This window comes from Bubalus kerabau, chromosome 5 (assembly GCF_029407905.1).
Source record: "Bubalus kerabau isolate K-KA32 ecotype Philippines breed swamp buffalo chromosome 5, PCC_UOA_SB_1v2, whole genome shotgun sequence".
NCBI lineage: Eukaryota > Metazoa > Chordata > Mammalia > Artiodactyla > Bovidae > Bubalus > Bubalus kerabau.
This window is the reverse complement of record NC_073628.1, coordinates 110,168,609-110,194,495: the sequence shown is the minus strand read 5'-3', so window position 1 is coordinate 110,194,495 and position 25,887 is coordinate 110,168,609. Positions and strand designations below refer to the sequence as shown.

General features: G+C 34.6%; 1 protein-coding gene across 7 annotated transcripts in view; it reads left to right on the top strand.

Annotated features, from left to right (window-relative positions):
* RC3H1 (ring finger and CCCH-type domains 1) overlaps window positions 1–25,865 on the top strand; it is a 75,024-nt gene extending 49,159 nt beyond the window's left edge. For 5 of the 7 annotated variants that reach the window (XM_055582695.1, XM_055582690.1, XM_055582691.1 and 2 more), the window contains 12 exons: window positions 65–177; window positions 3,526–3,807; window positions 4,145–4,359; window positions 5,936–6,306; window positions 6,861–7,028; window positions 11,425–11,577; window positions 13,586–13,799; window positions 14,259–14,349; window positions 14,477–14,609; window positions 16,388–16,561; window positions 17,831–17,946; window positions 19,193–25,865. In XM_055582695.1, the coding sequence (XP_055438670.1) occupies window positions 65–177; window positions 3,526–3,807; window positions 4,145–4,359; window positions 5,936–6,306; window positions 6,861–7,028; window positions 11,425–11,577; window positions 13,586–13,799; window positions 14,259–14,349; window positions 14,477–14,609; window positions 16,388–16,561; window positions 17,831–17,946; window positions 19,193–19,343 (2,181 nt within the window). In that variant the 3' untranslated portion in view covers window positions 19,344–25,865. The remainder of the gene's footprint in view (window positions 1–64; window positions 178–3,525; window positions 3,808–4,144; window positions 4,360–5,935; window positions 6,307–6,860; window positions 7,029–11,424; window positions 11,578–13,585; window positions 13,800–14,258; window positions 14,350–14,476; window positions 14,610–16,387; window positions 16,562–17,830; window positions 17,947–19,192) is intronic. The other 2 variants (XM_055582696.1, XM_055582697.1) reach the window with 2 other exon arrangements.
* The last annotated feature ends 22 nt before the right edge of the window (window positions 25,866–25,887 follow it).

Here is a 25,887-nt window from a genome sequence, read left to right as displayed (position 1 = left end):
TTCTTTAAATAGTGACACAAAATTTACATTATTTTAAATAGCTAATGTTTAATTTTGATCTTAGCCTCCACAGCATAGCAAATATAAAACATACATGTGTCGAGACATGAAGCAGAGAGGAGGATGCCCTCGGGGGGCCAGCTGTACATTTGCACACTCACAGGAGGAACTGGAAAAGTAAGTTTGAAAGTCATCAGACTCAGCCTTCCAATAATTTGTTAGAGAATAATTTGCTGCCATTGAGAAATGGGAAGAAATGTATTTGCATTCCCTTTGATGAATAAGAAATGTTTAGAAAGTAATACAAAACTTTAAAAAAAGAAAAGCAAATCACTTTCCTTACCTTTCATTACATTGTGCCTACAAATGGAAAACTACTTATGGTTAACTAAATCTAGAAGTGAGTCATTTTCATTACCCCCTCCCCCAAATTAAAAGTCTCAGAATTCTCGTCAGCTTTAACTGATTGAACTTAACTAATTGAAAATTGCATTTCCAGTGGAAAATTTTGCCCTTTGTCTATCAAGAAAATATTTACTGCCAGGCTCATTTTTACAGATTCTTTCAAATTTCAAGGACCAGATAATTTCAATGATTTTAAATCTCTAGCACAGAATAAAAAGAAAGGAAAAACCTCTTAATTGTTTTATAAAACCCGTGTAACACTGACACTAAATTTGACAAAGACAGCACAATTAAAGAAAGCTACAGATTCATCTCACATGATATTTTTTAAATCCCAACTATTACAACTTGGAATTTAGTACATTAAAATAGACACCATTACAAAGGTGTAAAGGTAGCACAGTATAATTACCGTAGGTTAGAGAAGAAGGGTTTTGTAACCATGTGATCATAGCCAGAGATACCAAAAAGCATTTGAATAATATTTGATGTCCATCAAGGTTCCTTGGTAGAACAAAAATATCATAGATATTTTCCCAACATGATAATTATATCTCAAGTCAAGAGCCAGATGCTTACTTGGTATTAGTTTATTATATACAGTCCTGTTTCAGACAAGACTCAGCGAAATTTTTCTGCTAGTAAAAAGCATTATTTAACATTCTGGAAGTCGTAGCTAATGTATGTAAGCAAGAGAATAAAATATCCAAAATCATTAAATGGGAAAATTCAAGAGAAATGCTAGAATCAAAAGAACCAAGAATTTAAGTAGCAAATCAAAAAAATGAATTGCTTTCATATAAACTAAAAAGGGAAACATAACCAGTTAAAAATTAAGATGACATTAAAATCCCTTTTGCATTAACAACAAAAAACGTTAAACACCAAATAATCTAATAAATACCCAGGATCTATATTGAATTGAATTAGTAAACTACCTAGGAACATAAGAGTTGACTAAATGAAGCATACTGTGTTCTTGGATGAGACTTGGCATTATTTTTTTAAATAAAGAGGTTTTATTTTCTCTTAAACAGTAAATTCAGTGAAATCTCAGAATCTTAACAGGGTGATTTTTAGGCCCTAACAAATTCGTTCATTTGGAAGAAAAAAGTTGCCAATAACCAGGAAATTCTGGGGGGAAAAGGTCTTCAGTGGGGACTAAACTAATAACTATTAATATTAACCTGTTTTATGAAGCTAAAGTATAAAAACTGTGATATTAGCATAGGAATAGATAGACCAATGAAATACAGTAGAAAATCTAGAAAGAATTCCAGATACATATAGGAACTCAGCAATGTGGAAAAAAGTGGCATTTCACATCAATATCAAAAAAATATGATGGTGAAACAACTCTATTTGAAAAATAATTAGGGCTGGATTCTTAACCTTTACACCAAAATGAATTATAAATTTCTCAGAGATTTAAATATTTAGGAGAAAAGTATAGAGTACTTAGAGATTTTTGTTGTTGTTGTTACATTATCTTATGTAGGATTTTTTTTAATATAATTTTATTTATTTATTTTTGATTGCACTGGGTCTTCATTGCTGCATGGGCTTTTCTCTAGTTGTGGTGAGTGGAGACTACTCTAGTTGCAGTGCACGGGCTTCTCATTGCTGTGGCTTCTCTTGTTTGCGGAGCATGGGCTCCAGAGCACTCAGGCTTCAGCAGTTGCAGCTCCGAGGCTCTAGAGCACAGGCTCAGTAGCTCTGGCACCCAGGTTTTGTTTCCCCATGGCATGTGGGATCTTCCTGGACTAGGGATCAAACCTGTGTCTCCTGCATTGGCAGGTGGATTCTTTACCACTACACTGGCAGGGAAGCCCAGGAAAGGATTTTTGAAGAATGACACCTGCATGCATAAAGAAGATTAATAAATTTGATTAAATGAAAGTTAAAAATTAAGATAATGGCTCAAATACCACAAATGTAAGAAGGAAAAATGGTGGTGAAATGACATGATACCTGTAACACAAAATGATCTACAAATCTATAAGAGAAGAACCAGTAGATACATGGATCGGACATGTAAACAATTCACCAAAGAAACACAAATGGCCAGCAAACATGTGAAACTATGTTCTGCTGCTAAGTCGCTTCAGTCGTGTCCGACTCTGTGCGACCCAATGGACGGCAGCCCACCAGGCTCCCCCATCCCTGGGATTCTCCAGGCAAGAACGCTGGAGTGGGTTGCCATTTCCTTCTCCAGTGCATGAAACTGAAAAGTGAAAGTGAAGTCGCTCAGTCGTGTCCGACTCTTAGCAACCCCATGGACTGCGGCCCACCAGGCTCCTCCATCCATGGGATTTTCCAGGCAAGAGTACTGGAGTAGGGTGCCATTGCCTTCTCCGATGTTCAGTTTCACTAATTGTTAAAGAAATGCAAATTAAAATAAAACCTGATTTTTTTTTTAACTGTCAGAGGCTGAGACTAGCCAATGTTTAATAAGATATTGAAAAAAAGCCTTTTTTTTTTTTTAATCAGTAGGAGTTATAATAGCTTTGGACATTATAAGAATTTCTAATATGCATACATTAGACTTAGTAATTCTGCTTTTGGTTATTTACACAGGTGTGAAGTGTATGTATATAATTTTCTGTTACCACATTGTTTTAATAGCAAAAATGAGGGGCAACCTAAAGTATACTGACATAAAGGAATAGTTAAGATTTTGAAGTAGAGGAAAAAATTTACTAAGCAGCCATCAGTTCAGTTCAGTTCAGTCGCTCAGTCGTGTCTGACTCTTTGCCATATATAACTCTATTTCTGTAAATTATAATCTTATAAATATAGAATATTAAACTAGTGCATAGAGTGGAAAAATCTGTGTTATATATCAAACTGTTAACAGTAGTTACTGTTGATGGGTGATCCCTCCCCAAACCCTACTCCAAAGTTTGTGTATGTGTGTCTATATATATACAGACACACACACACATATATATATATACACACACAAGTTTCCAAGATGATAGCTAGAGCCAGTGTTTCAAGAGAATTTCTAGTAAGTAATATGCTCAGAATCTTTTCCTTTTGTATCTTAAATACATTTTATTTCTTGATTTTTGCTTCCACAATTTTGGTTTTTGTTGTGCACCTTTGCTTTTTCTATAGATTTCGTAAAATGAACAAACGCCTGGTTCCTAGAAGACCCCTGAGTGCCTCTTTGGGTCAACTTAATGAGGTGGGCCTGCCTTCAACAGCTATCCTTCCGGAAGAAGGGGCAGTGGATCTGCCTAGCAGAAAAACCCCTGCTCTGCCGAATGGGATTGTATCAGCAGGGAATGCAGTAACACAACTGATTCCACGAGGGACAGACCCCAGCTACGAATCCAGTCTGAAACCAGGAAAGATCGATCACTTGAGCAGTAGTGCCCCTGGGTCCCCTCCTGACCTGTACGTTGTTTTTACTAACTTTTATTTAAAGTTTCTTTATTGACATAAAGTAGAAGGAAGAAAGAATAATCAGTGTTTTGTTTGGGGGAGGGGAAAACCCTTAACTGGAGGGCTCTATTCTGTTGTTTTTTATTTCTATTTCATGTGCCAGTGATTTTTTGAGAAACAGTATAGGTGACATAAAAATCAAAGTTTGCAAAATTTCTGGAAAACAGTGGTTATTGGAAAAAACCTGTTTCCCAAATTTTGGCAATTTTTTTAAACATGTAACAGTTTGTATACATTTAGAAATGTTTTCAAGACCTTAAACTTGACATGCAGACTCTTGCTCCCATAGGCTAGAATCAGTCCCTAAGAGTATTTCTACCTTGCCTGTTAATCCGCATCCTGTACCTCCAAGAGGACCAACAGAGCTGCCCCCTATGCCTGTCACTAAACCTCTTCAGATGGTGGCGCGAGGTTCTCAGCTCTATCCAGCACAGCAGGCTGATGTTTATTACCAGGATCCTCGAGGAGCCGCTCCGCCGTTCGAATCAGCACCTTATCAGCAGGGTAATGATCTTTCATTTATGTCAGTCACTTTTCTTAGGAGTTACAAGAATGATTTCAAGTAAGAGTGACCATATTTTCAGTAATCTCCTCAAAATAAATAAATGCTTTTTTTTTAATACTTGGGAAAAAACTGAAGTTATATGATCAGCTAAATAATATGAAATAAATGAAGTAGCAAAGCTAGGAAAACCAGTTTACCCTAACTGCTAGAAGCAGTTGTATATTAAAAGTGTTTACATACTTATGGAAATAAGTCATTCAAGTAGACAATGGAAATTTGCTGAGGCACAATATATATTTTCCTGACAAAAGTTTTCTTCAAGCATGAGAAAAGAATATAATATTATGGTGAATATAAATTAAACACACATGGTACATTTTTTCCTTTCAGTTGTCATGTAATATTTTTTTCTAGGTCCTGTAATATACATGAAAAAATGCAAATACGTACTTCTAGAGAGTTTATAGTATAGAATCAATATTAGAAAGAATAGAAAACTATATGTGTTAGAGTATATCTATATACATGTTTGAAATGAGGTATTCACTTGTGGTGGTTAATATTACTGTGGTAGAAATTAACTGCAAGACTCAAGGAAGATCATTGAGAACTTGAGGATTCAAAAGACTCAGGAAGAATGCCCTAAATAGAGGTTTTGGGAATAGAAAGGAAAATTTACAAATGGATTGTAAAGATGAGAGTCTAGAGTCAAGGAAGAGTAAGACTATTGTTAATCCAGGTGTGACTTGAGGTCTGGACTAATGTGGTGAGAAAATAGGAAGCAGCTATTTGAGAAAACAGACATAGCCAATTTTAATGGTAATACTAGGTATAGAGAATGAGTTTTCACATAATGTAATTCATGTTAAAAAAAAAAAAACAAAAACAATGAAGAAAATACATATAGGAGGTTTCTGTCCTGATTGCCAACAGAGGAGCTCATCAGTTGAGGCAAATGTCTTGAAATTGGGAAGCTACTGCCACAACTATTGGGTCGGGAACTCTAGGAGACTTTCCTGGCAGTCCAGTGGTTAAGATTCCATGTTTCCACTGCAGGGGGCCCGGGTTCAGTCCCTGATTGGGGAACTAGGAGCCTACGTGCCTTTCAGCATGGCCAAAAAAATAACTCTGGAGTTATGCAGTTAGCCACTCTATCTGTACCAGCAGAATGGATCTTTTGAGGGCCATATCTCTTTCCAGTTAACTCAGTCTCACATTCTAAACTTATGCAAATGAAAGATTTGTGGAACCTAAGCTTCAGGAAAATATAGTTTTTTTGCTTTCCAGTATTTGCAGTATATTAGGCACACCAGAAAGATGATCAGAGAATTGAGAGAGCCAGTTTACTGTTGTAGACTGTGAATAGGTTGGTGTTTTCAATAATTTGGAAGGAGGATTTTTGCTTGATATTTTTCATAAATCTAGCCTGACTACATACCTAAGCAGAGGGGAAAACATCTAAAAAATGAGTGGATTTTTGATTCTTTTCTGTTGAAATATTTTAAAACGAAAAGTCTTAGATAGAAAAATAGATTGGCTGATTGTTGCTTTCGGTTGCTCTTTTGTACTGTACAGGTATGTACTATGCTCCACCTCCACAATGTGTGTCTCGTTTTGTCCGACCTCCACCATCTGCTCCTGAACCTGGTGCTCCCTACTTGGATCATTATCCGCCATACCTCCAAGATCGTGTAGTAAACTCACAGTATGGCACACAGCCACAACAGTACCCTCCTATGTACCCACCACACTATGATGGCCGTCGAGTATACCCAGCTCAGTCTTACGCAAGAGAGGAGATTTTCCGAGAAAGTCCTATACCCATTGAGATTCCACCTGCAGCAGTGCCACCCTATGTACCAGAACCCAGAGAAAGATACCAACAAATGGAAGGTTACTATCCAGTGGCTCCACACCCAACTCAGATCAGACCTTCATACAACAGAGTATGCTGAGTTCTTTTTATTATTATTAATGTAGATTTAATTAGACTATTGCTTACAGTGATTTTCTGTTTAACCTTTTACCATGGTAATAAACCTTTGATCAGTTAATTATTTTAAAAGAAACCATCTTTTGTCACCTTTTCATAATCTTCATAGGTTTAGGTTTTATTTATTTTTTGACTATTAAAAGGGAAATAAATTACTGCCCCACTCCCACTAACCCATCTTAGTTTCTGAAAATGTTAGATGGTTTTATTAACGTTTCTAGATTCATTTAGAAAGTATGGTCTCTGACAAAGAAAAAGAAACTTATATTTAGGTCTTTGGGAAGTTCTGAGAACTTTTAGGGGTTTTGTTTTGTTGCATTAAGTCTTGCTATTTCCAGATGTTAAGATGAATATCAGTTCAGTTCAGTCGCTCAGTTGTGTCTGACTCTTTGCGGTCCCATGAATCACAGCAGATGAGTATACAGGCTAGTTATTCAAAATATGTGCTAAGTGAATTATTGTGTCCTGAAATTCTTTTTCAATTTATACTCATCTTTTCACTTCCAGGAGCCTCCATACAGTCGGCTTCCGCCTCCTCCCCAGCCCCATCCTAGTCTAGATGAGCTACATCGAAGACGAAAGGAAATAATGGCACAGCTAGAAGAAAGGAAGGTTATCTCTCCACCTCCTTTTGCACCTTCACCAACATTGCCTTCTGCCTTCCATCAAGAGGAAGTAAGCCTGTGACTTTTTAGTCTCATTTATCAAATTTTCCTTTATCAGCGGTTTAAGTAATCTTCACCCTTCCCAAGATCATGAAGATATTTTTATGTTTTCTTCTGAAAGGTTTATTATTTCACATTTTGATCTATAATCCATCTAGAATTGATTTTTGTATATAATATCATAATCTGGTCATAGTCAAGTGACTGTATGTTTCAGTTTCATTGATCTATTTCTCTGTCCTTCTACCAACATCACACTGTCTTCATGTGGTGATATATGTTTTCCAGTTTTGGTCTTCAGGTTTATCTTTGCTGTTCTTTGTCCTTGGAAATTCCAAACATACTTTAGAATCAGCATGTGGATGTCCACAGAAATATCTGCTGCAGTTTTTATTAGAATTACATTGAATCTCTGGATCTGCACAACCCACTATGCTAACTACTAGCCACATGTGGATAATGATACCTAAATTAAGCCTAATCTGAGTTTCCTGGTGCTATAAGCATACAACATATATTGGATTTGAAGATTTAGTACCCCCTCAAAAATATTTCAGTCAGTCAGTCAGTTCAGTCAGTTCAGTCTCTCAGTTGTGTACACTGACTCTTTGCGACCCCATGAATCGCAGCACGCCAGGCCTCCCTGTCCATCACCAACTCCCAGAGTTCACTCAGACTCACATCCATCGAGTCAGTGATGCCATCCAGCCATTTCATCCTCTGTTGTCCCCTTCTCCTCAGTAATACATTTATATTAATTTATATAGTCTATATAATAATTATGATTATATATAATATATATTAATTACATGTTAAAATTATACTACTTTGGATTATTAAGTTAAATAAAATGTATTGTTAAAATTATTTAACAATTTAACCTCTTCTCCAGGGGATCTTCCCCTCCCAGGGATTGAACCTGGGTCTCCTGTGTTGCAGGCAAATTCTTTACTGTCTGAGCTACCAGAAGAGTCCCCTTTTCACTTTGGATTATTAAATGTATTGTTAAAATGATTTTTATATTTTTATTTTTTAATGTGCCTATTAAAAAATTTTACATATGTGGGTCAGTTATATTTTTCACTGGACAGTGTTGCTTTAGATCCATTTGAGGAGAAGTAACATCTTTCTAGTAGTGAGTCTCCAAGAATATGGTATACTCTCCATTTTCTTGAATATTCTTTAATTTCTCTCAATAATGTCCTATCTTGTATGGTTTTCAGTGTCTTTCACATCTTTCATTAAACTTATTCCTAGAAAACTAATGTTTTTGAAGATGTTTTAAATAGAATCCTTTTTGAAGTTTCATATTCTCTTTGTTCTTATTACAGAGAAATTAAGTAGATTTTTATGAATTTTGATCCTTGTGTTCAGCAGCTGTGGTAGATTTCCCTATTAATTCTAGTATTTGTTAGTGGATTCTTTTGGATTTTTGTGTTCTCTATGAATGGTGACCATTTTGCTTTCTCCTTTTCTATTCTTAAGTATTTTCTTTTTCTTATTAGTTATGTAAGCTAGATCTCCAGTGTAATATTAGAAAGAGAGATGATGATAGATTTTGTTATTTCTGGTCTTTGAGCAAATAAAACTTCTAACAGTTTACCGTTATGATGTTTGCTGTCAGCTTTTTCATAGATAATCTTTATCAGATTAATAAAGTTTCCTTGTATTCCTAGTTTTAGACTATTTTTATAACTGAGACATGTCAAAGTTTTGTTAAACTCAATAGCGAGGAAAGCAGTAGGATGATAAGGTTAATTCAAATACAAGAGACAGGCTAATATAGGTAGTAAAAGGCAGAAAAACACTGAAATAGAGTTGCTAGAATAAACTGTTGAATAGTTGAATAAACTAGAGAGTAATAAACAATAATTTCAAGGTTATCAGTATTTCAACAAGACAATGCTAAAAGTTATTATGAGTGAGTATTATCTTACTATCTTTTTAATGTCGACAGGTTTTATTCCACTTCTAATGTCTTACTAGGAATTTATCATCAATTTTATCTTTTCAGAAAGCTATCTTTTTGCTTTGTTGATCTTATGTATTTATTTTGGCTTGTTGTTATACATACTGCCTCAGTTCGGTGTGTATAGCCATTTTAAGTCAAATAGATTTTTTTCGTATGGGTGCAGTTTATATTATGTAAGGAAAATGTCTTACATGCTTTACGTGTAGAATTATAATTCTAAACAGTATTTCTAAGCAATGAAAGTTGAAAAGTAAAGTATACCATATTGCATATAATAAACAGTAAACTTTGGGATGTATGAAAGTAAAATTACTAAAGATAGCTCACAGTATCTAGCTTTCCTGTCTAAACACTGTATGAATTTTCCACAATAATGTAGGTTAGGTTAATTAGTAAAGCTGTAACATCTTCTCTTAATATAATTTTACTTGTAAAGGATAAACATGACATGATTTTTTTTAAAACCTGACTATTAGAGACATCCCTGAGCTTTGTTATGCAATACCATTTTTTGAGAAATACTGAAAGCAATATGACACCATGAAAAGTGAGCCAGTTTTAGAATGAAATACACTTATCTGTCAGGTTCAGCTTTGTGGCTCAGATCTTGTGTGAGTTACTTAGCTTTCCTTAACCTTGAGGCTCAGGTTTCTCTATTTGTAAATCAAGCATAACAAAACCTACCTCATAGTGGTGTGGTGAAAATTAAATATGACATAAGGCATCTGGCACATAGTGGGCATTCAGTAAATAATAACTTTGTATTTTTTTTTTTATTTCTAAAAAGTAATAATGTGTGACTGTTAAGGAACTTTGGAATTTGTCTCATTACTAACATAACAAAGCTATATAATTAAACTTCAATTCTGATTATTACAACCCCGCATATAGTTATACTAAACTGATACATTATGAAAATAATGTAACATAGAAATTTCTCCAAAATCTCATTTTCTGTATCATTGTCAGTTTATTATATTTCAACTTTTTAATATGTATTTCAACTTTTCTGTACATGAACTAACCTATCATTATATTTTTTAATAGGATTATTTAGTAATTACATCTTCAGGTTTTGTGTTTTGCATATTTTTGGTTTTTGTTTTTACTTAACCAATTATCTTGCATGTCTTGCTGTTGGAGGCAGAAAATGGTCTTGTTAGTAGGCCATGTCTTTTAAAAAACTAGTTGTTTTTTACAAAATTTGTGTGTGGAGGAGACATGTAAAAAAGAGATGGGATTTTTAAAATAGAAGTGGGACAGAAAAAAACGGGAAGAAGTTATACACAATGGAAACAGGAGTTGTGCTTGAAAATGAGTGGTATTTATGAACAGCAGATCCTTCTGCCATTGCAGAAGACCAGAATGATGACTCAGAAAATAGAATTTTTTATTTTTATTTTTTTCAGTATAGGGGAAGCATAGAGCCATTTAAATGTACCAGTATCCCCCTGGAGTGTTAGTATGCCAGTATATACATCTGTGATAAAGTGAGGGCAATTTAGTAGTGTCCTGCTGCTGCTGCTGCTGCTAAGTCTCTTCAGTCATGTCCGACTCTGTGCGACCCCATAGACGGCAGCCCACCAGGCTCCCCCGTCTCTGGGATTCTCCAGGCAAGAACAGTGGAGTGGGTTGCCATTTCCTTCTCCAGTGCATGAAAGTGAAAAGTGAAAGTGAAGTCACTCAGTCTTGTCCGACTCTTAGCGAGCACTCCTTATACTGGTATAACCTTGGTCAGATCACCCATGTTGTCTCACCTGGACTTGAAGAACATATGAGATAGTGTAAGCACTTAGAAGGCTGTAAAAGGTTACACAAATGTGAATGTAAGTAAAAATACATCAGACTTAGAATACCTATTTGGTTATCATATAACTTCAGAGCTCATCTTAAGAAAATTTGGAATCTTCACTTCATTGAATCAACATAAGGACCAGATTTTATTCAAGATACAAGTTGTTGCTATTAAAGAGACTCAGGGAAAAAGTCATTATGTCATCATATACTTATATAGAACATTTAAGATTACATTTTAATGAGTGTTTAGTGCTCTTGTTTACCTGAAATATTATTGAAAGAAACATTAAAAAGAGTCTAGCAAAACCAGGGCTTAGTACTTATTTGCTTAAATGTTAACTTAATCTGTTGAGAAAGGGGATGAGCAAATTGCTTCAAAAAATCCTAATTTGATTCTTTGAAAGATTTTGAGATACTTCTTTTTGACTTTGTGTTAACAAAATGTAATGGTTCAACATCAGTTTTTGTTTGTTTTACATTTTTCATAGTCAACAAAAATCTTCTATTGTGACACAAATCAAATAACCATTATTTTGTTGCTTTAGCATGCTGTTCTAAAGAAATTCCTGCTTTCTCGGTGTTGTTACTCATAGACCTATTTCCTATTTTGTTTCCTTTTTCTTTTTTCTATCTCTAGTTTTTGGATGAAGACTTGAAGGTAGCTGGGAAATACAAAGGAAATGATTATAGCCAGTATTCACCCTGGTCATGTGACACTATTGGCTCCTACATTGGAACCAAAGATGCAAAACCTAAAGATGTTGTGGCAGCAGGGAGTGTGGAAATGATGGTATGTGTAACAACTGAGCCATAATTCTATACTGTGTGATTGAATTATATTTAGAACCTTTTTGATTTCTTTTATAATTCTTAACTCTTAAGTTTAAACAATAAAGTTGAATCTAGTGAACAACACTAGTTTTTGTGTCACAATTATAGTTACTTAGCTTCAAATAAGCTGTGGTATACCGAAATGTATTACACTAAAATCATTTTATTTTTTAACAAAAGTAGTGTAACACCAGTGTATCTAATACTCAAGCTTAAAATATATGACTATTTTATCTTAATTGCTTCTTTATCCTTTAAAGAAATAAAACTTTACCTAAGTAATTAAATCCGACTTTCTATACCTCCCTAATCTCATTTTCTGCTCCTCTCCTTCCCTGGAGTTAAGGTAAATCCTATCCTGAATTGAGAGTTTATCATTTCATGGATACTTTTATTCGACTTATAAACAATTTTGTTTTGAATATTTATAGACCTTATACATATTATAAATTTCAGCTTATGTTTTTTTTAGCATTGTTTTTTGAGATGTATCCAAATTTATATCTAAGTCCAAATTCATTCATTTTCACTTCTTTTATCAGATACCATTTATGATAACTGATATCATACAATAAATAAATAAATATAATTGTTTATTCATTTTCATGTTGATATTTTTAGGCTGTTTTTGATCTTTTATTATCTACAGTGCTACAGTAAACATTCTTGCCTATGTTTCCTTGTTTACATGCATGAAATTTATGTTTAGGAGTAGTGTTAATGAGTTAAAGGTATGCCTTGACTTTTTTTTTTTCTATTATTCTTAAGCCATTTGCCCTTATTAATTCTAAGAAAAGTTCCCTGGGTTGTTAGATATAGATTTTCAAAGAGAAAGACTTGTCCAGCAGGTTGAGAGAAGACCAGTTCTTGGTAATAGAAAAGCAAGACTTAGATGCCAGTATAGCTGTAAATGAGTGAAGTGGCATCTATAGCATGAATATGATTAGATGCCAGGCAATAAAAAAAGAAGAAAGAGAAAGAAAGGAATATAGAGGAGAAAAAAGCAGAAAGGAACCTTTTGCTTTTCTGTAGTGGGTTTAGGGCAACATTGTTTTAAGGCCATAAAAAACAGCCTCTTTAAGAACAGGAATGAGATAAGGAGGCCGAGTAGATAGAAACCCTTGTTTCAGAAAGAGTAATTAAAATAAGTTTTATAAATTACTGAAGAATAAAAGTGTTGTCCAACCTAACCTACATGTTATTGAACATTTCCCAAATGGATGAAAATCTCCCCCAGTGTTTTTCAAACATGAGTCTGGATGTGAATTCTGATCCTTAGAATTTAACCTAAGGATCTGTTAAAGTTCAAGTTCTAATTCAGTAAGACTGGGATGAGACCTGAAATTCTGCATTTCTAGTGAGTTCTATAGTGATGCTGTTGCTTCTGGACTTTGGGCTATACTTTGGGCTTCCCTCATGGCTCAGCTGGTAAAGAATCGCCTACAATATGGGAGACCTGGGTTCAATACCTGGGTTGGGAAGATCCCCTGGAGAAGGGAATGGCCACCTACTCCAGTATTCTGGCCTGGAGAATTCCATGGACTACGAAGTCTGGGGGGTCACAAAGAGTCAGACACGATTAAGTGACTTTCACTTCACTTTAAGTAGCAAGGGTCGGACAGTTCAGTTTCCATTTATCTTTCTGACTGAAATCCCTTTTAAAAGCCTATGTTGGCACATATTTTTAAAGAATGTTTATATATATATCTATTTGAATGTGTACATATATATATTTGTATATGTATATGTGTGTGTGTGTGTATGTATAATGATGTAAAAAATATTTCTGATGATATAGGAAAAAAGACCAGTATAGGGAGTGATCAGAGATTCAAAAGGTAGTGTTTTATATGACAACTAAAAGCAACCAATGATTTTAGTTTTTACCAGTAAATTATTACAGAGCTAAAGGAAATTATGTTAGAGATCTAAGTGAGGGGTGGATTTCTCATTGCATTTTTTCTCAGAATGTGGAGAGTAAAGGAATGAGAGACCAGCGATTGGACCTTCAGAGAAGAGCAGCAGAAACCAGTGATGATGATCTCATCCCATTTGGAGACCGACCAACAGTATCTCGGTTTGGTGCCATTTCTCGAACTTCCAAAACGATATATCAGGGTGCTGGCCCAATGCAGGCTATGGCACCTCAGGGAGCTCCCACAAAATCTATTAACATTTCAGGTAATCAGAGGTAATCAGATTTTAGAGGGTTCATATTCACAACTGCCAACACTGCCTTCTCCCTATTTACCATCAGTGCTGTTCATAATCTTCAGGGGCAGTAGTCTGCAAAGTTTTCTGTGGAGTTAGCCCTGTAGAAAAGTAATTATAACCTGGGGAATTGTAGGGGTACAAACTAAAATATCTGTATATGAGGGATAACCTGTGTGTTTTTTAATAGTTTTATTGTTTTTGTTAAAATAACACATCTTATTTTTAAAAATTCATACGAGAGGAAAAATTACAAAGACTGATATTTTAGTGAGGAAAAAACAAACATCAATACCCTATTACCATTTTGGTAGCCATCTTTGAAGACGACTGTACAGAATATAGCTTTGACTTTTAGATTGTGACTACCTGAAAAGGAGAATCAAATCCACGAATTGCATCATTTCATTGTAAATTACTCTCTTACAGATTATGGTCCATATGGAACCCATGGTGGCTGGGGAGGTTCTCCATATTCACCTCATCAAAACATACCTTCTCAGGGACACTTCAGTGAGAGGTATTACGTCATTCTTATTACTTTTATAAACCTTTAAAATTACTCAACTTGCTTTGTTTTTCTGATCAATAGTATTTTTTTTTTAATAAAATGTAAAATTTATTCCACATTTTCCTTCCCATCAAAGGGAGAGAATATCTATGTCAGAAGTGGCTAGTCATGGAAAACCCCTTCCATCTGCTGAGAGGGAACAGCTACGACTAGAATTACAGCAGCTAAACCATCAAATTAGCCAACAGACCCAGCTACGTGGACTAGAGGTACAAGCTTAGAAATATTCCAGTTTTTAAAGCGTTCTCAAAGAGATTTTAAAAGGAGGAACTTTCGAGGTTCAATGAACCTCAAACTTTAAAGTCTTTTTCTTAAGAGTTAGTACAGGTGTCATTTTTCAAAGAATTTTAATACTTTGAAGTTTTCAGACTTTAGGAAATTTAGAATTTCTATTATCTGAGAGTAGAAAACATATTTTATATGTTTTATATGTTATTATATATTATATATAAACTCCTTTTATATTTTTATACTCTATAATATTTTAGATAATCTAAATTTCCTAGATTATCTAAAATGTTAAATAAAATAAAATATATAAAAGGAGCTTATATTCCCTGATAACACATTTAAGTTGAGGGTATACTATATAGTTTTTTAATCAACAGATGATTTTAACTTAAATTTTGTTTTTAATTTCTCACATTTTCTTTAATTTTAAAAAATTTCTCTCACTTCTTTTATTCCTCAGTATCTTTAGTAGAAGCTCACAACTTTGACCTAAAAAAAAAAATCCTCTACATAATAACAATACCTTTCATTAATATAGTTTTTTCACTTTATAAATTATTATTACATATCTTATTTGACCCATATGGGTTCCTGACACATAGATTGGGCAGGTGGTATTTTCCTCCCTTTTTGGTTGAAGGATATGAATTTCACAGAGATTGAACATGAACCCAAGTCTTCATACTCTAAGTTCAGTGTTTTTTCCACCATGCTGTCTAGTACTTAAGAGAAACAGAATGTCAGAAGACAAAAAATTCTTGAAGTTCTTTAAGTGCCACATCAGGAAGACTAGGTTTTGTTTATATTATCCTTTGGATTGGAACATAGACTTTGAATATGAAAAGCTAAAGACATTCTAGTGATAAATGCATTGCTCTCTTCTGAAGAAAAAGATACTCTTAGAACGTTAGTCTTTATCTTTCTACCAGGATCTTTAATAATATGTAAGGCATTGCTTTGGAAATAAATTTCTAAGTGATTCTGTCTTAGACTTTCTTATTAGCAAGACCAATAGGTAGGATGTTTTGTGTGTTTGCTTGCTTACTTTTGAGCATGTGTCTGGCTTATACTCTTATGTAAGTGATAAAGTTTAGAAATATAAATCTATATAGTATTCATGTTTGTCTCCTTTTTCCATTGCTTTATTTACATTGGTCTAAAACGTCTTGCTAATTCAATTCCTATTGTAAGAAAAAAGAATGCTATGTTTATTATGTTCATCTTCAGGTAACTAGTTATTAAAGATTTGGACCTTTAACTTCATAAAATATAATTCTTTACCTTGCTATTTCATGGCTTTTTATCTTAGTTGAAATTTCCTAGACTGATTTTCTGTTCCAGAAAATTTCAGCATTGTTTAACTCACTGTGGTTAAAAGTCCTTGTCATTATTGAAGTTTCGTTGAAAGAAATTATAGAATTTATTTCAGAGAAAATTCAGTTAAAAAAGAAAAAAAAAAAAGCACATTTATAGTTTTTTCCCCCAACATTTATAGTTGACTTCTCTCTTAAATAAGAAAAGAAGAGCGACTTAAACCAAAGATTAAATTACTGTTCACCAAGTTTAAATCCCCCATCTTCTTCCTTTTTTATTCAAATGGTATTCAAAGAAACAGTGCCTTATAGTTGCATCGTTTTTATTGCAAATATATATGAGTAATAAGCTACTTAAGGCTGTGGTCTGGAATCGGGCCTGGTCATTCTATGCTTGGTGTGAAATGTGTTGAGCTGTGTATGTGCTTGGCTTTATGCACTAGGCTGTTAGTAACAGACTGGTGTTGCAGAGGGAGGCGAATACCTTGGCAGGCCAGTCACAGCCCCCACCACCACCACCTCCAAAATGGCCTGGAATGATTTCAAGTGAGCAGTTGAGTTTGGAACTGCACCAGGTGGAAAGGGAAATTGGGAAGAGAACCCGGGAACTGAGTATGGTAAGTGTTACTGTGGAAAGAGAGACGGAAGGTGAAAGGAAACCCTGTGTGTAGTTGTGTCACTGAACGTGTGGCTCTAGAGTTCTAGAATCATCTAGAGCTATAGAATCATCACCCCAAGGCTAAAATGAGTGATTAATACTTAGAAAGAGTGTCATGAAAATGGACTGCCTTCTTATTTTATCACTTTTCTCATTTATCTATTGGTTTGAGTGTGTTTTTTGTCTTAGATTTCTGTATTTATAATAAAGTTTCAAGGAAAACAGGGTGATTACCTGAAAGTTACTAAATTTCTGTTAAACATGTTGGTTAAGGAAGCAGAGGGGATGGCATTTTTTGCGGTGCTATGTTATCCAAGGGCTTCCTTGAAGCTCAATTGGTAGAGAATCTGCCTGCAATGCAGGAGACTCTAGTTAGATTCCTGGGTTGGGTCAGGAAGATCTGCTGGAGAAGGGGTAGGTTCCCATCCAGTATTCTTGGGCTTCCCTTGTGGCTCAGCTGGTAAAGAATCCGCCTGCAATGCGAGAGACCTGGGTTGGGAAGATCCGCTGGAGAAGGGAAAGGCTACCCACTCCAGTATTCTGGCCTGGAGAATTCCATGGACTGTGTAGGCCATGGGATCGCAAAGAGTCGGACACGACTGAGTGACTTTCGCATCACATGTTATACAAAGGTATATTACCAAGTAACATTTCTAGGTTTCACAGCCCTTAAGTTATTGATGACCTGTTTTTTGTCATGAATGAAATGCTATCAGCATATCCTTTCCTGTGGAATTGAATCCACAGATATGCTTAGGATTTATGTTATGGTACATGAACACTCATTTCAGTAAATTTTGAATCTTAGGTGATTGAAACATTCCTTCAGATTGCATGGTAATTGATATTTCTTTTTGTTGTTGTTGCATCGTTTTCACATTCTTTTAAAGGAAATACATGGGGCTTATTTGTTTTCCTGTTTTCAATAAATGTATTATAGATACTTACTATACTTTGACTTGATTTTTCTGAATCATCAGTTTTCCTATGAGATTTGCAATGTTAACATGAGACATTGCCCCCTTATTGCCCATCTTGGGTGATGAGCAAGTGGACTATACTCCACTATATTTTGTGTTGTTGTTCTTTTAATCTGCCTGTTTCTTTGGTCATTTTACAGAACTAAATATGATTTCTGTTCATCACTTTGTATTACTTGTAGCTGGTTTCTCCTCCATCAACACAATTAAATAGAAGATAATCAAATTTATTTCCTTTCCTTTCAAAGGAGAACCAGTGTTCTCTGGACATGAAAAGCAAATTGAATACAAGTAAGCAAGCAGAAAATGGACAACCAGAACCACAAAATAAGGTTCCAGCTGAGGACCTTACGTTAACATTCAGGTAAAGAAAAGGACACTTGTGTATAGTCTCATACAGTCATGATAGAAGCACTCTCATAAATATAACTTGATTTTTACAATATCATTATTTTGTATACTTTGAGAAAAGAATATTTTTGCATAAATTTGGGGGTTAATAAAGGGGCTTCCTTAGTGGCTCAGTGGTAAAGAACCTGCCTGTCAGTGCAGGAGAAACAGGTTCAATCCCTGGGTTAGAAGATCCTCTGGAGAAGGAAATGACACACCACTCCAGTATTCTTGCCTGGAAAATGCTATGAATAGAAGGAACCTGAAGTGCTACAGTCCATGTGGTCACAAAGAGTTGGACACGACCTAGCAACTAAACAACAAAAAGGAGTTAATAAAACTTATTTTAGAATAGAGTCAAGGTTGAATTATCAGTTAATATCTAGGAAATGAAATTTTCTGCTTCCATCTCCTTCTTTGCCTTGTTTTATAATTTATTTAAAACCATTGTTAACATTTTGATGTATATATAACCTTAAGTGTTCAGGCATTTAGCCTCTTTCACCCATGTATCCCCTGTTCTATTCCACCTGGTTTTTAATTTGGTCTATCCATATCACCCATTAGTCTTCTACAGGTACAGAAGAATACATATCAACTATTATGAACAACCCTGCAAAAAATGTATTGTAGTTAATTCTTTGTACATCTTGCACCTTAGGATATTTTGCAACTAGGGCACTTTGAGGCTTTTAATGCATTAGTCCTGAGTTGCCTTCCTGATGATATACAACAACAATTTCTAATGCTCTGTTGCTTCCAGGCTTAAGTTTTTGTCTGTTTAAATCCATATGTTATCTTGTCCTAGTAAACCTGCTAAAGCAGGGGTCAGCATTTTTCCTAAAGGTCAAATAGTGAATATTTAAAATTATTAGTCTTACTATCCATGTCAGAACTCTCAGTTCTGCTGTTGTAATGTGAAAGCAGTCATAGACAATATGTAAACAGATGGGCAGGCTGTGTTCCAATAAAACTTTATTTATAGAAACAGCTAAACAAAACAGAAACCAGTCACCTAGCTTGTCTTGGTTTGCCAACCCATATGCTAAAATAAAGCATGGATATAGAGCTATAAATTAAAGTTTGAAAGCCATTCATGTATTTTCTATAGTGCTATATAGAAAGGCCCTGTTGATTTTATTCTACTAATAATCAGTTTTCTCTCTCTCCTCTTTTAAAATTCCAACTCTTTTTTTTTTTTTTTTTTTTAATGTTAACAGTGACGTGCCTAATGGATCAGCATTGACACAAGAGAATATCAGCCTCCTGTCCAACAAGACCAGCTGTCTGAACCTGTCAGAGGACCCTGAGGGAGGAGGGGACAATAATGACTCCCAGAGATCAGGAGTTACATCCAGTTCTACTCCATAAAATATGAGGAGTCCTACCTTTATCTTCTGCTCCTAACCAATCTGTGGGGCATAGGGGTAGGAGAAGAGATAACTTCTTAACCTTTCTCTGAGGGTGGTCAGAGAAATCCAGGAAAAGCACCGGAGGCAATGTGCACAAACACCACTACTAAAAACAAACCCTGCACATAGTTCATATTAATGCATTTTTTAATTTAAAGAAAAAGAAAATTAGCAGTATCTGCAAGCAATTCAGATTAAATTTGTTTTTGTTCTGTGAATGAACTTTATTTTAATAACTTTGGACGCCTTGGATCCAGGGCTTTAAAAAAAAAAAGAAGATATTATATATACACTCTGTTTGATTAATTGTATGATCTTAATGAAGTAGGTTTTTCTTGTATTTTGGTATTATTACATACCCAGTGTATAATTCCATATCCCCAATCCTTTCCAGTTCTCACAACCCCGTAAATTACCACAGACTAAAAGCCCCAGCCATTCTGAGAATTCTGTGGTGCTTGAGAATTAGTAATAGACTAGTTATTAGAAAATGTGCAGCAAAGCAACTTTTCCAAGAGCCATTATTTGGAAGCCACACTTTGCTTTCTTTCTGGGTCACAAGCTTCATGTGTAGGGAGGTTTTTCATATGGCATTAGAACTTTTTGTTGTTGCTCAGGAGGGCTTTATGTCTTGTTTTTTTTTTTTTTTTTTTTTTTGTTTATGTCAGCTTTTCAGAGAAATAATTACCAATTAATTTTTGAAGACCTCACTTTCATATCATGAACCGCTTTCATTTTCTTAATGTAATCAGAAATCCAAGTCAATTTTAGAGTGCTTGATTAGATTTAAATGGAAATTATTTTAAGGATGAACTATAATTTATTAGCACTGAAAATACATATTTAGTTTATTACCTATATTGAGCTAATGACTGGAAATTCAGAGCAATCCTTTTCCAAGTTGAACTTCTGAAATCATAGAATATTCAAAAACCAGGACAATCCACCATGTTTTAAAACTGCTCAACGCTTGATTGAACTTAAAATGAGCAGAGCCACATTATTTCAATGAATGTTTTGTTTTACTCTCAAAAACCAAAAGTACAAAATTCCTATATACTGGAGCCCCTGGCTTTCAAGGAGATTTGGCAAATGAGAACTGCCTGAATCTTAAGGATAGTTTACAAATTGATCAGTAGTTGCCTTTTGGAATCATTAGCACAAGTAGGTAGGTAGTAAGTACCTAAAAGTCAATTTTTGTAGTCTTGGCTTCACTATACTGAAAAGGCTCTTCATGAAAATGTTGAAGAGAATAAAATAATTTTTCTCATTTAGTTCTGCTGCACATATTCTGATGCCACATGTCTATACTGAACTAAGACCATATAAAATGTGTTTAGTGGGGATTATTTGACATAGTCACCCACCGTATCCCTATGTTTGCCTGCTTTTCTAGAAATGTCCCTTTCTGGATTATACTAAAACAGAAAGCACTGGTTATGTAATAAGTTACTGCATTGCTTTGGTTGGGTAAAAGCAAGAGTTTGTATTTTTCTTGTTTCTTATTTTCTTAACCCGTAACTCCTGCTGAGGTCATAACCACCTCAGTCTAAGCTCTGTGTCTATCGTACTATTAAATGAAACAAATGGGGGGTAAGGGAGGGGGGAGGGTAATACAGTCCTGCCATTGCCTACCAGTAGGAGAGTCCAAACAGAACACTCTTTTGAGTAGCAATTATTTAATTTGCCCAGTCAAGGCACCGTGTTTATATACTATTTCACATTGAATTTGATTATGCCCTACAGACCTGGCTGGTCAAGGATTTGATATACACATATTGGCTTGGGATTCGAGCTTTCTTTTTTATTTAAATAAAAATTTATATATATATATATTATATATATACATATATACATAGCTATATCTGTATATATATTGGGTATGTTTTATGGATTTTTTCGCATGAGCGCAGCTGTTGCGATAAAATGACTGATTGGGAGGTAGAAGCACTGAAATGAAGATGAGGCATTTTATCAGTTGATATCCATATTTTCCTATTTTTTAAAAATACATTTGCTTTTTTGCCTTTTTTCTTTTGTTTTATTTTGCTTAAAACCCTCTTACATTTACTGTTTAAGTACTTATTGTTTTGGGGAGGAGAAGGAGAGAAATTTTATGTCTGACAGAGTCCTGAGATTTTTAATTTCTCTCTCTAACCATAAAAGGCAACATTCTTGGCCTCTAACCTTCTGTAGGCAGATTTGGGCAGATCTTATTTCTCCTTTGGACATGTTAGATAATTCCTGAATTTTAGGAGCAGTTGGTTCAGTTTGGAATTCAGAATGATTCTGGTATTAAAAAGAAATTTATGGGTGTTGATTTTGTTGAAATATGGAGTAAAAGTAAAATTCCATTTTGGGTATCTGTTGAAACTCCTAATAACTCAACTTCTGTTGTTCTTGTTTATTTCCTTCAAATACACTCATTCTTTCACCATTTTGATTTTGTAAGCTAGGTAGAAAGAGAGATTAATTTATGTTTTCCTATTCTGAGTAAAACCAGAAAAGCCACTGTTTGGAACTGACTTAAAATAGTCTCTCTTTTTAAGGTATTTTCATGGAGTGAGGATGCGGATCTCTTAAATTATAGCCTTAATTCTAGCTATACCTCTCTAATACCCCACCCTTTAGAGGAAATCTGGGTGGGTAGAACAGCAAGAGGAAGGTTTACTGTCCCACTGTGCCTGTAACTCACCTATTTAAGATTAGTTATTTTGCCTTACCTCGGAAATTCTTACAACTTTTCCAGTGCTCATAAGCAGTTTTAGGAATTCAATAAAACCTCCAAAAATTTTGTTTTTCTCTTACTTTGTTTTCCTTTTCCCTGTGATATTTTTTGTCATATGATGAGCCTATAGTGGTAAATGGCCTTTTTGGCAAAACTGTTTGACTTTTTAACTGCTTTTTTCTTAAAATCTGTGAAAGATACTGACTTTTCTGGCTTCTTAGATTTATTCCCAGAGACAGTTAAAACGATGAAGCCAGTCAGATAGGAAATTCCATCTTTAGGCTTTTTGCTTATTCAAATGTTAATTTCTTCTGAATTATAAGGCAATACTCAGACATCTGATGAAAATGAACACTTTTGAAGGGTTAAGGTAGGAGTAATAAGCATTGCTTTCAGTTCTGTTTGGATAACACCATAATTTTATTATAACCAGAGAATAAAAGTACTTTGACCTTTTCTTTATTCAGTGGGTCTTAGGAAAAGGGTAGAAGAACTGAGAATAAGATATCTAGACTCAATTTTCTGACCTATATGTAGTTTTTTCTCCTTGCTTATAGATACTGTCATAAGTTCAATAGCTGCCATGTCTTGGGTAATTTACAGAGGCTGATGTGACCAAAGATCCATTCCTTGTTACTTTTCTAATCAAAAGAAAAATTAGTTATAGGTTTCTAGTAATATTCAAATAGTAAGACACTATTTTTAATACCAGCTACAACATACTTAACTACTCAAAGTATAAAGATATATTTCATACAGCATTAATATGGCTAATTTCCTTTTCCCATTTTATTTCCCTTTCCTTCTCCTAGTCTTTCCCTTTTTTTTTTTTTTTTTTTTCGGTCTGAAAGACCTAAAATTGGTATGATTCTCATTTGCTATCTTGAATATGTAACTCCATCAGATTTTCCATAGGTCTTCAAAGTTGGAGCTCAAAGTTTGCTTTTGTTTTTCTTTTTTCTCTGGCCCTTCTCTATCTTGCAAATTCCCCTTGATTTACCCACTGCCCTCCCCAATCTGCAACAGTGACAGTTTGCTGCCTCAAAACAGAGCATTCAAATGAATTCGCTTAGCCAATAACTTCTGTGAAGTTGCCTTTTCTAATGGTGTTATTACTCAGTGATGCACAAATGTGGTATTTGCCCTACTGGTAGGCAAAACAAAGGTCTGGTTAGGAATGGTAACCTGCTGTTTTCTTTAAAGGAGAGCCAAAGACTTGTGCTTTACTCTGTTTTGGTTTGGGAGGAAATAGTAGCCATTTTGATTGTGAAACCTCTTAGTATTCATGAGTTGATTATACTGTGTAAGGAGATATGTCTAAAGTTGACTCTCAAAGTTAGCTGGCCTTATGAAATATAAAAGTAATGAAAATCCATCAGTTTTTCTAAAACCATGAATGTCATCTTTACAGTATTGTGTGTAAGCAGTTCCTCCCCCCATATACTGAGATTGTCTTGTCATGATAGCTTGTTATATTTTTGTTATTTTACTTGTGCCTATAAGACAATCTGCTGTCAGTATGATCAAGTCTTGGGACTGAGTAAAAGAATCCATGAACATGTGATTGGTGAAAAATAATTAACTGTAGTTCGTACCTGTTAGATTATATTCAGATTCAGAGAAAAAGAGATTCTTTTCACTAAAGATAAAGAGTACTCGGTTGCTATTGCTTATATATAAATGGTGATAGATGGAGATTTAACCATCTCTTTTCTGCTTTCTTATTGCTCATTTTAAAGAGTTGAGTAAAGGTTTCATGTATAAACTGTGTCTGTGAAAAGCACTTGTAATGTTTTATATGTCATTAAAAGGCCCAGTTACTTTTTAGGGGAAATTAAGAACCTGTCTGGAAATTAACTGCAGTGTTTACTTAGATTTTTACCCAGAAGTCCAATTGTGTTTTGTTGTTATTGATGATAGATGATTATTGTGTTTGCAAGGTGATATCTTCCATGAAAAATCTGCCTATCCTTTTAGGTAAAAATTAGGGCTTCTAAACTAAAGCATATTTTACGTTCTACATTAGGGATTGAAAAAGTAAGCAGTCTACTGCTGTCATTATTCTACCTGACTGTGCATTTTGCTGGCCTATATGCACACTTTTCTGCCTTGGACAACTATGGTTTTTATATTTATTTGTGGCTTCAACTCAGCTTTATGAAAATTTCCTGCTGAAATTACTTATTGGGAATTACAGGTGGATTGCAGTTAATATATTTTTTTAAATTCTTATTTCAATTTTCCTGAGCCACTTGGAAAAAGAAAGATGTTTTTGTCAAAAGACACTATTAATTATAGTAAATGCCAGCTTACAATTTGATTCTTAAGATTTTCTTTGCTAAAGATGTTTTCACATGTTTTAGATTCTAACTGATAGTAACACTAGCAGCAAGTTTACTTTATAAAAAAACTGCCACCACCAAGAAGTAACACCTTTTAATAATAAATATGTTCCCAATGGGTGAGTTTTCAATACTGCACTGAACAAAGTGGGTAAAGATCCCTTTGAAATCCTGTTGTGATAAAGGGACTAACCTCACCACTGGAATTACAGAGCTTGTGAGTTTTCAACCAAACACTGAACTTCCCCTCAACTTTATTCCTGAGCAGAACATCCCGAGATTAATAACTTTTATTTTCAAAAGAAAATAAGGCACAATAACCCAAGAGAGAGAGAATTTAAAATAAGCCTCACGACAAAATATTGTGTCCAAAATATGTATTTAGAAAAATAAAATCCTGTGGAGTTTGTTATCCTAATGTATGTTATATACTAGATAAGGTGATTTATTTTCTTGTATTGAGGTCTCATTGTTTCTAGTTGGGGTTTTTTGTGTGGTTTTTTCTTTTTTTTTTTTTTTTGGTTTTGTTTTGTTTTTAATTTAAACTCTTAAGTAGACAGAGCTCACAAGTCTTTGGCATCCATTCTAGGTTGTACACTCAAGAGTCATCTTATAACTGGAAACTGTCAGGTGGCCCCCTACTCCAACTCCAGCTGATGTATGAAAGGATCAAGAAAAGAATGGAAGCAAACTATTGGGTGGATAATCGGTAGCCTTTTTTTTTTTTTTTTTAAAGAAATCACCATTTATTAGCGTAATCTTTCTCCACTAATTGACTGCCATTCTCACAGAAATATCTGAGCCACCCTGTAAAATGTTCCTCTGATTTCAAGGCATTGTAAGTTTTTGCTTATCATGTTTACATCCTCTGTTCATACTAAGACACTGTTCTGAGAGCTACTTTTTCCAAGTGTATTGTTGCCTAAATTTCCTTTATTTCTTCTTTATCCTTTCTCTCCTTCCTACATTCTGGGAATGAAAGGAACTTAGAAGAAAAAAGTTGATTTCCCCCCACCCCCGCCCCACCATTGATCCATAGGCTTCATTATTTTACTTTATAATAAATCTATGACTTTTTAGAACAACAGAAATGGAAAAAATGAATTAAGATAATGAACAAAACCTTTCACCCACTTAAACATTTTCCAGTTGTGAGATTCCTCTTCTTGTGTGTGGTCTCTTCCCCTGGTTACCCCTCTTCCCCTTTTCCCTTGACTATAGTCAGTTTGGTCGTTAGGCTCATACCAGTCTCCCCGAGACATTCTGCAGTCATTATCACCTTTTTGGGTGGATTTTATTTTGTTTTATTTTGTTTTTTTTTTTTAATAACTTTTTAATATTGATGCATATTTGCTTGGGATAGAGCTTGTGTAATTTTCCAATCGTATTGATTGTATGTGATTGTGCCCTGCAGAGGTATATTTAACAAGACA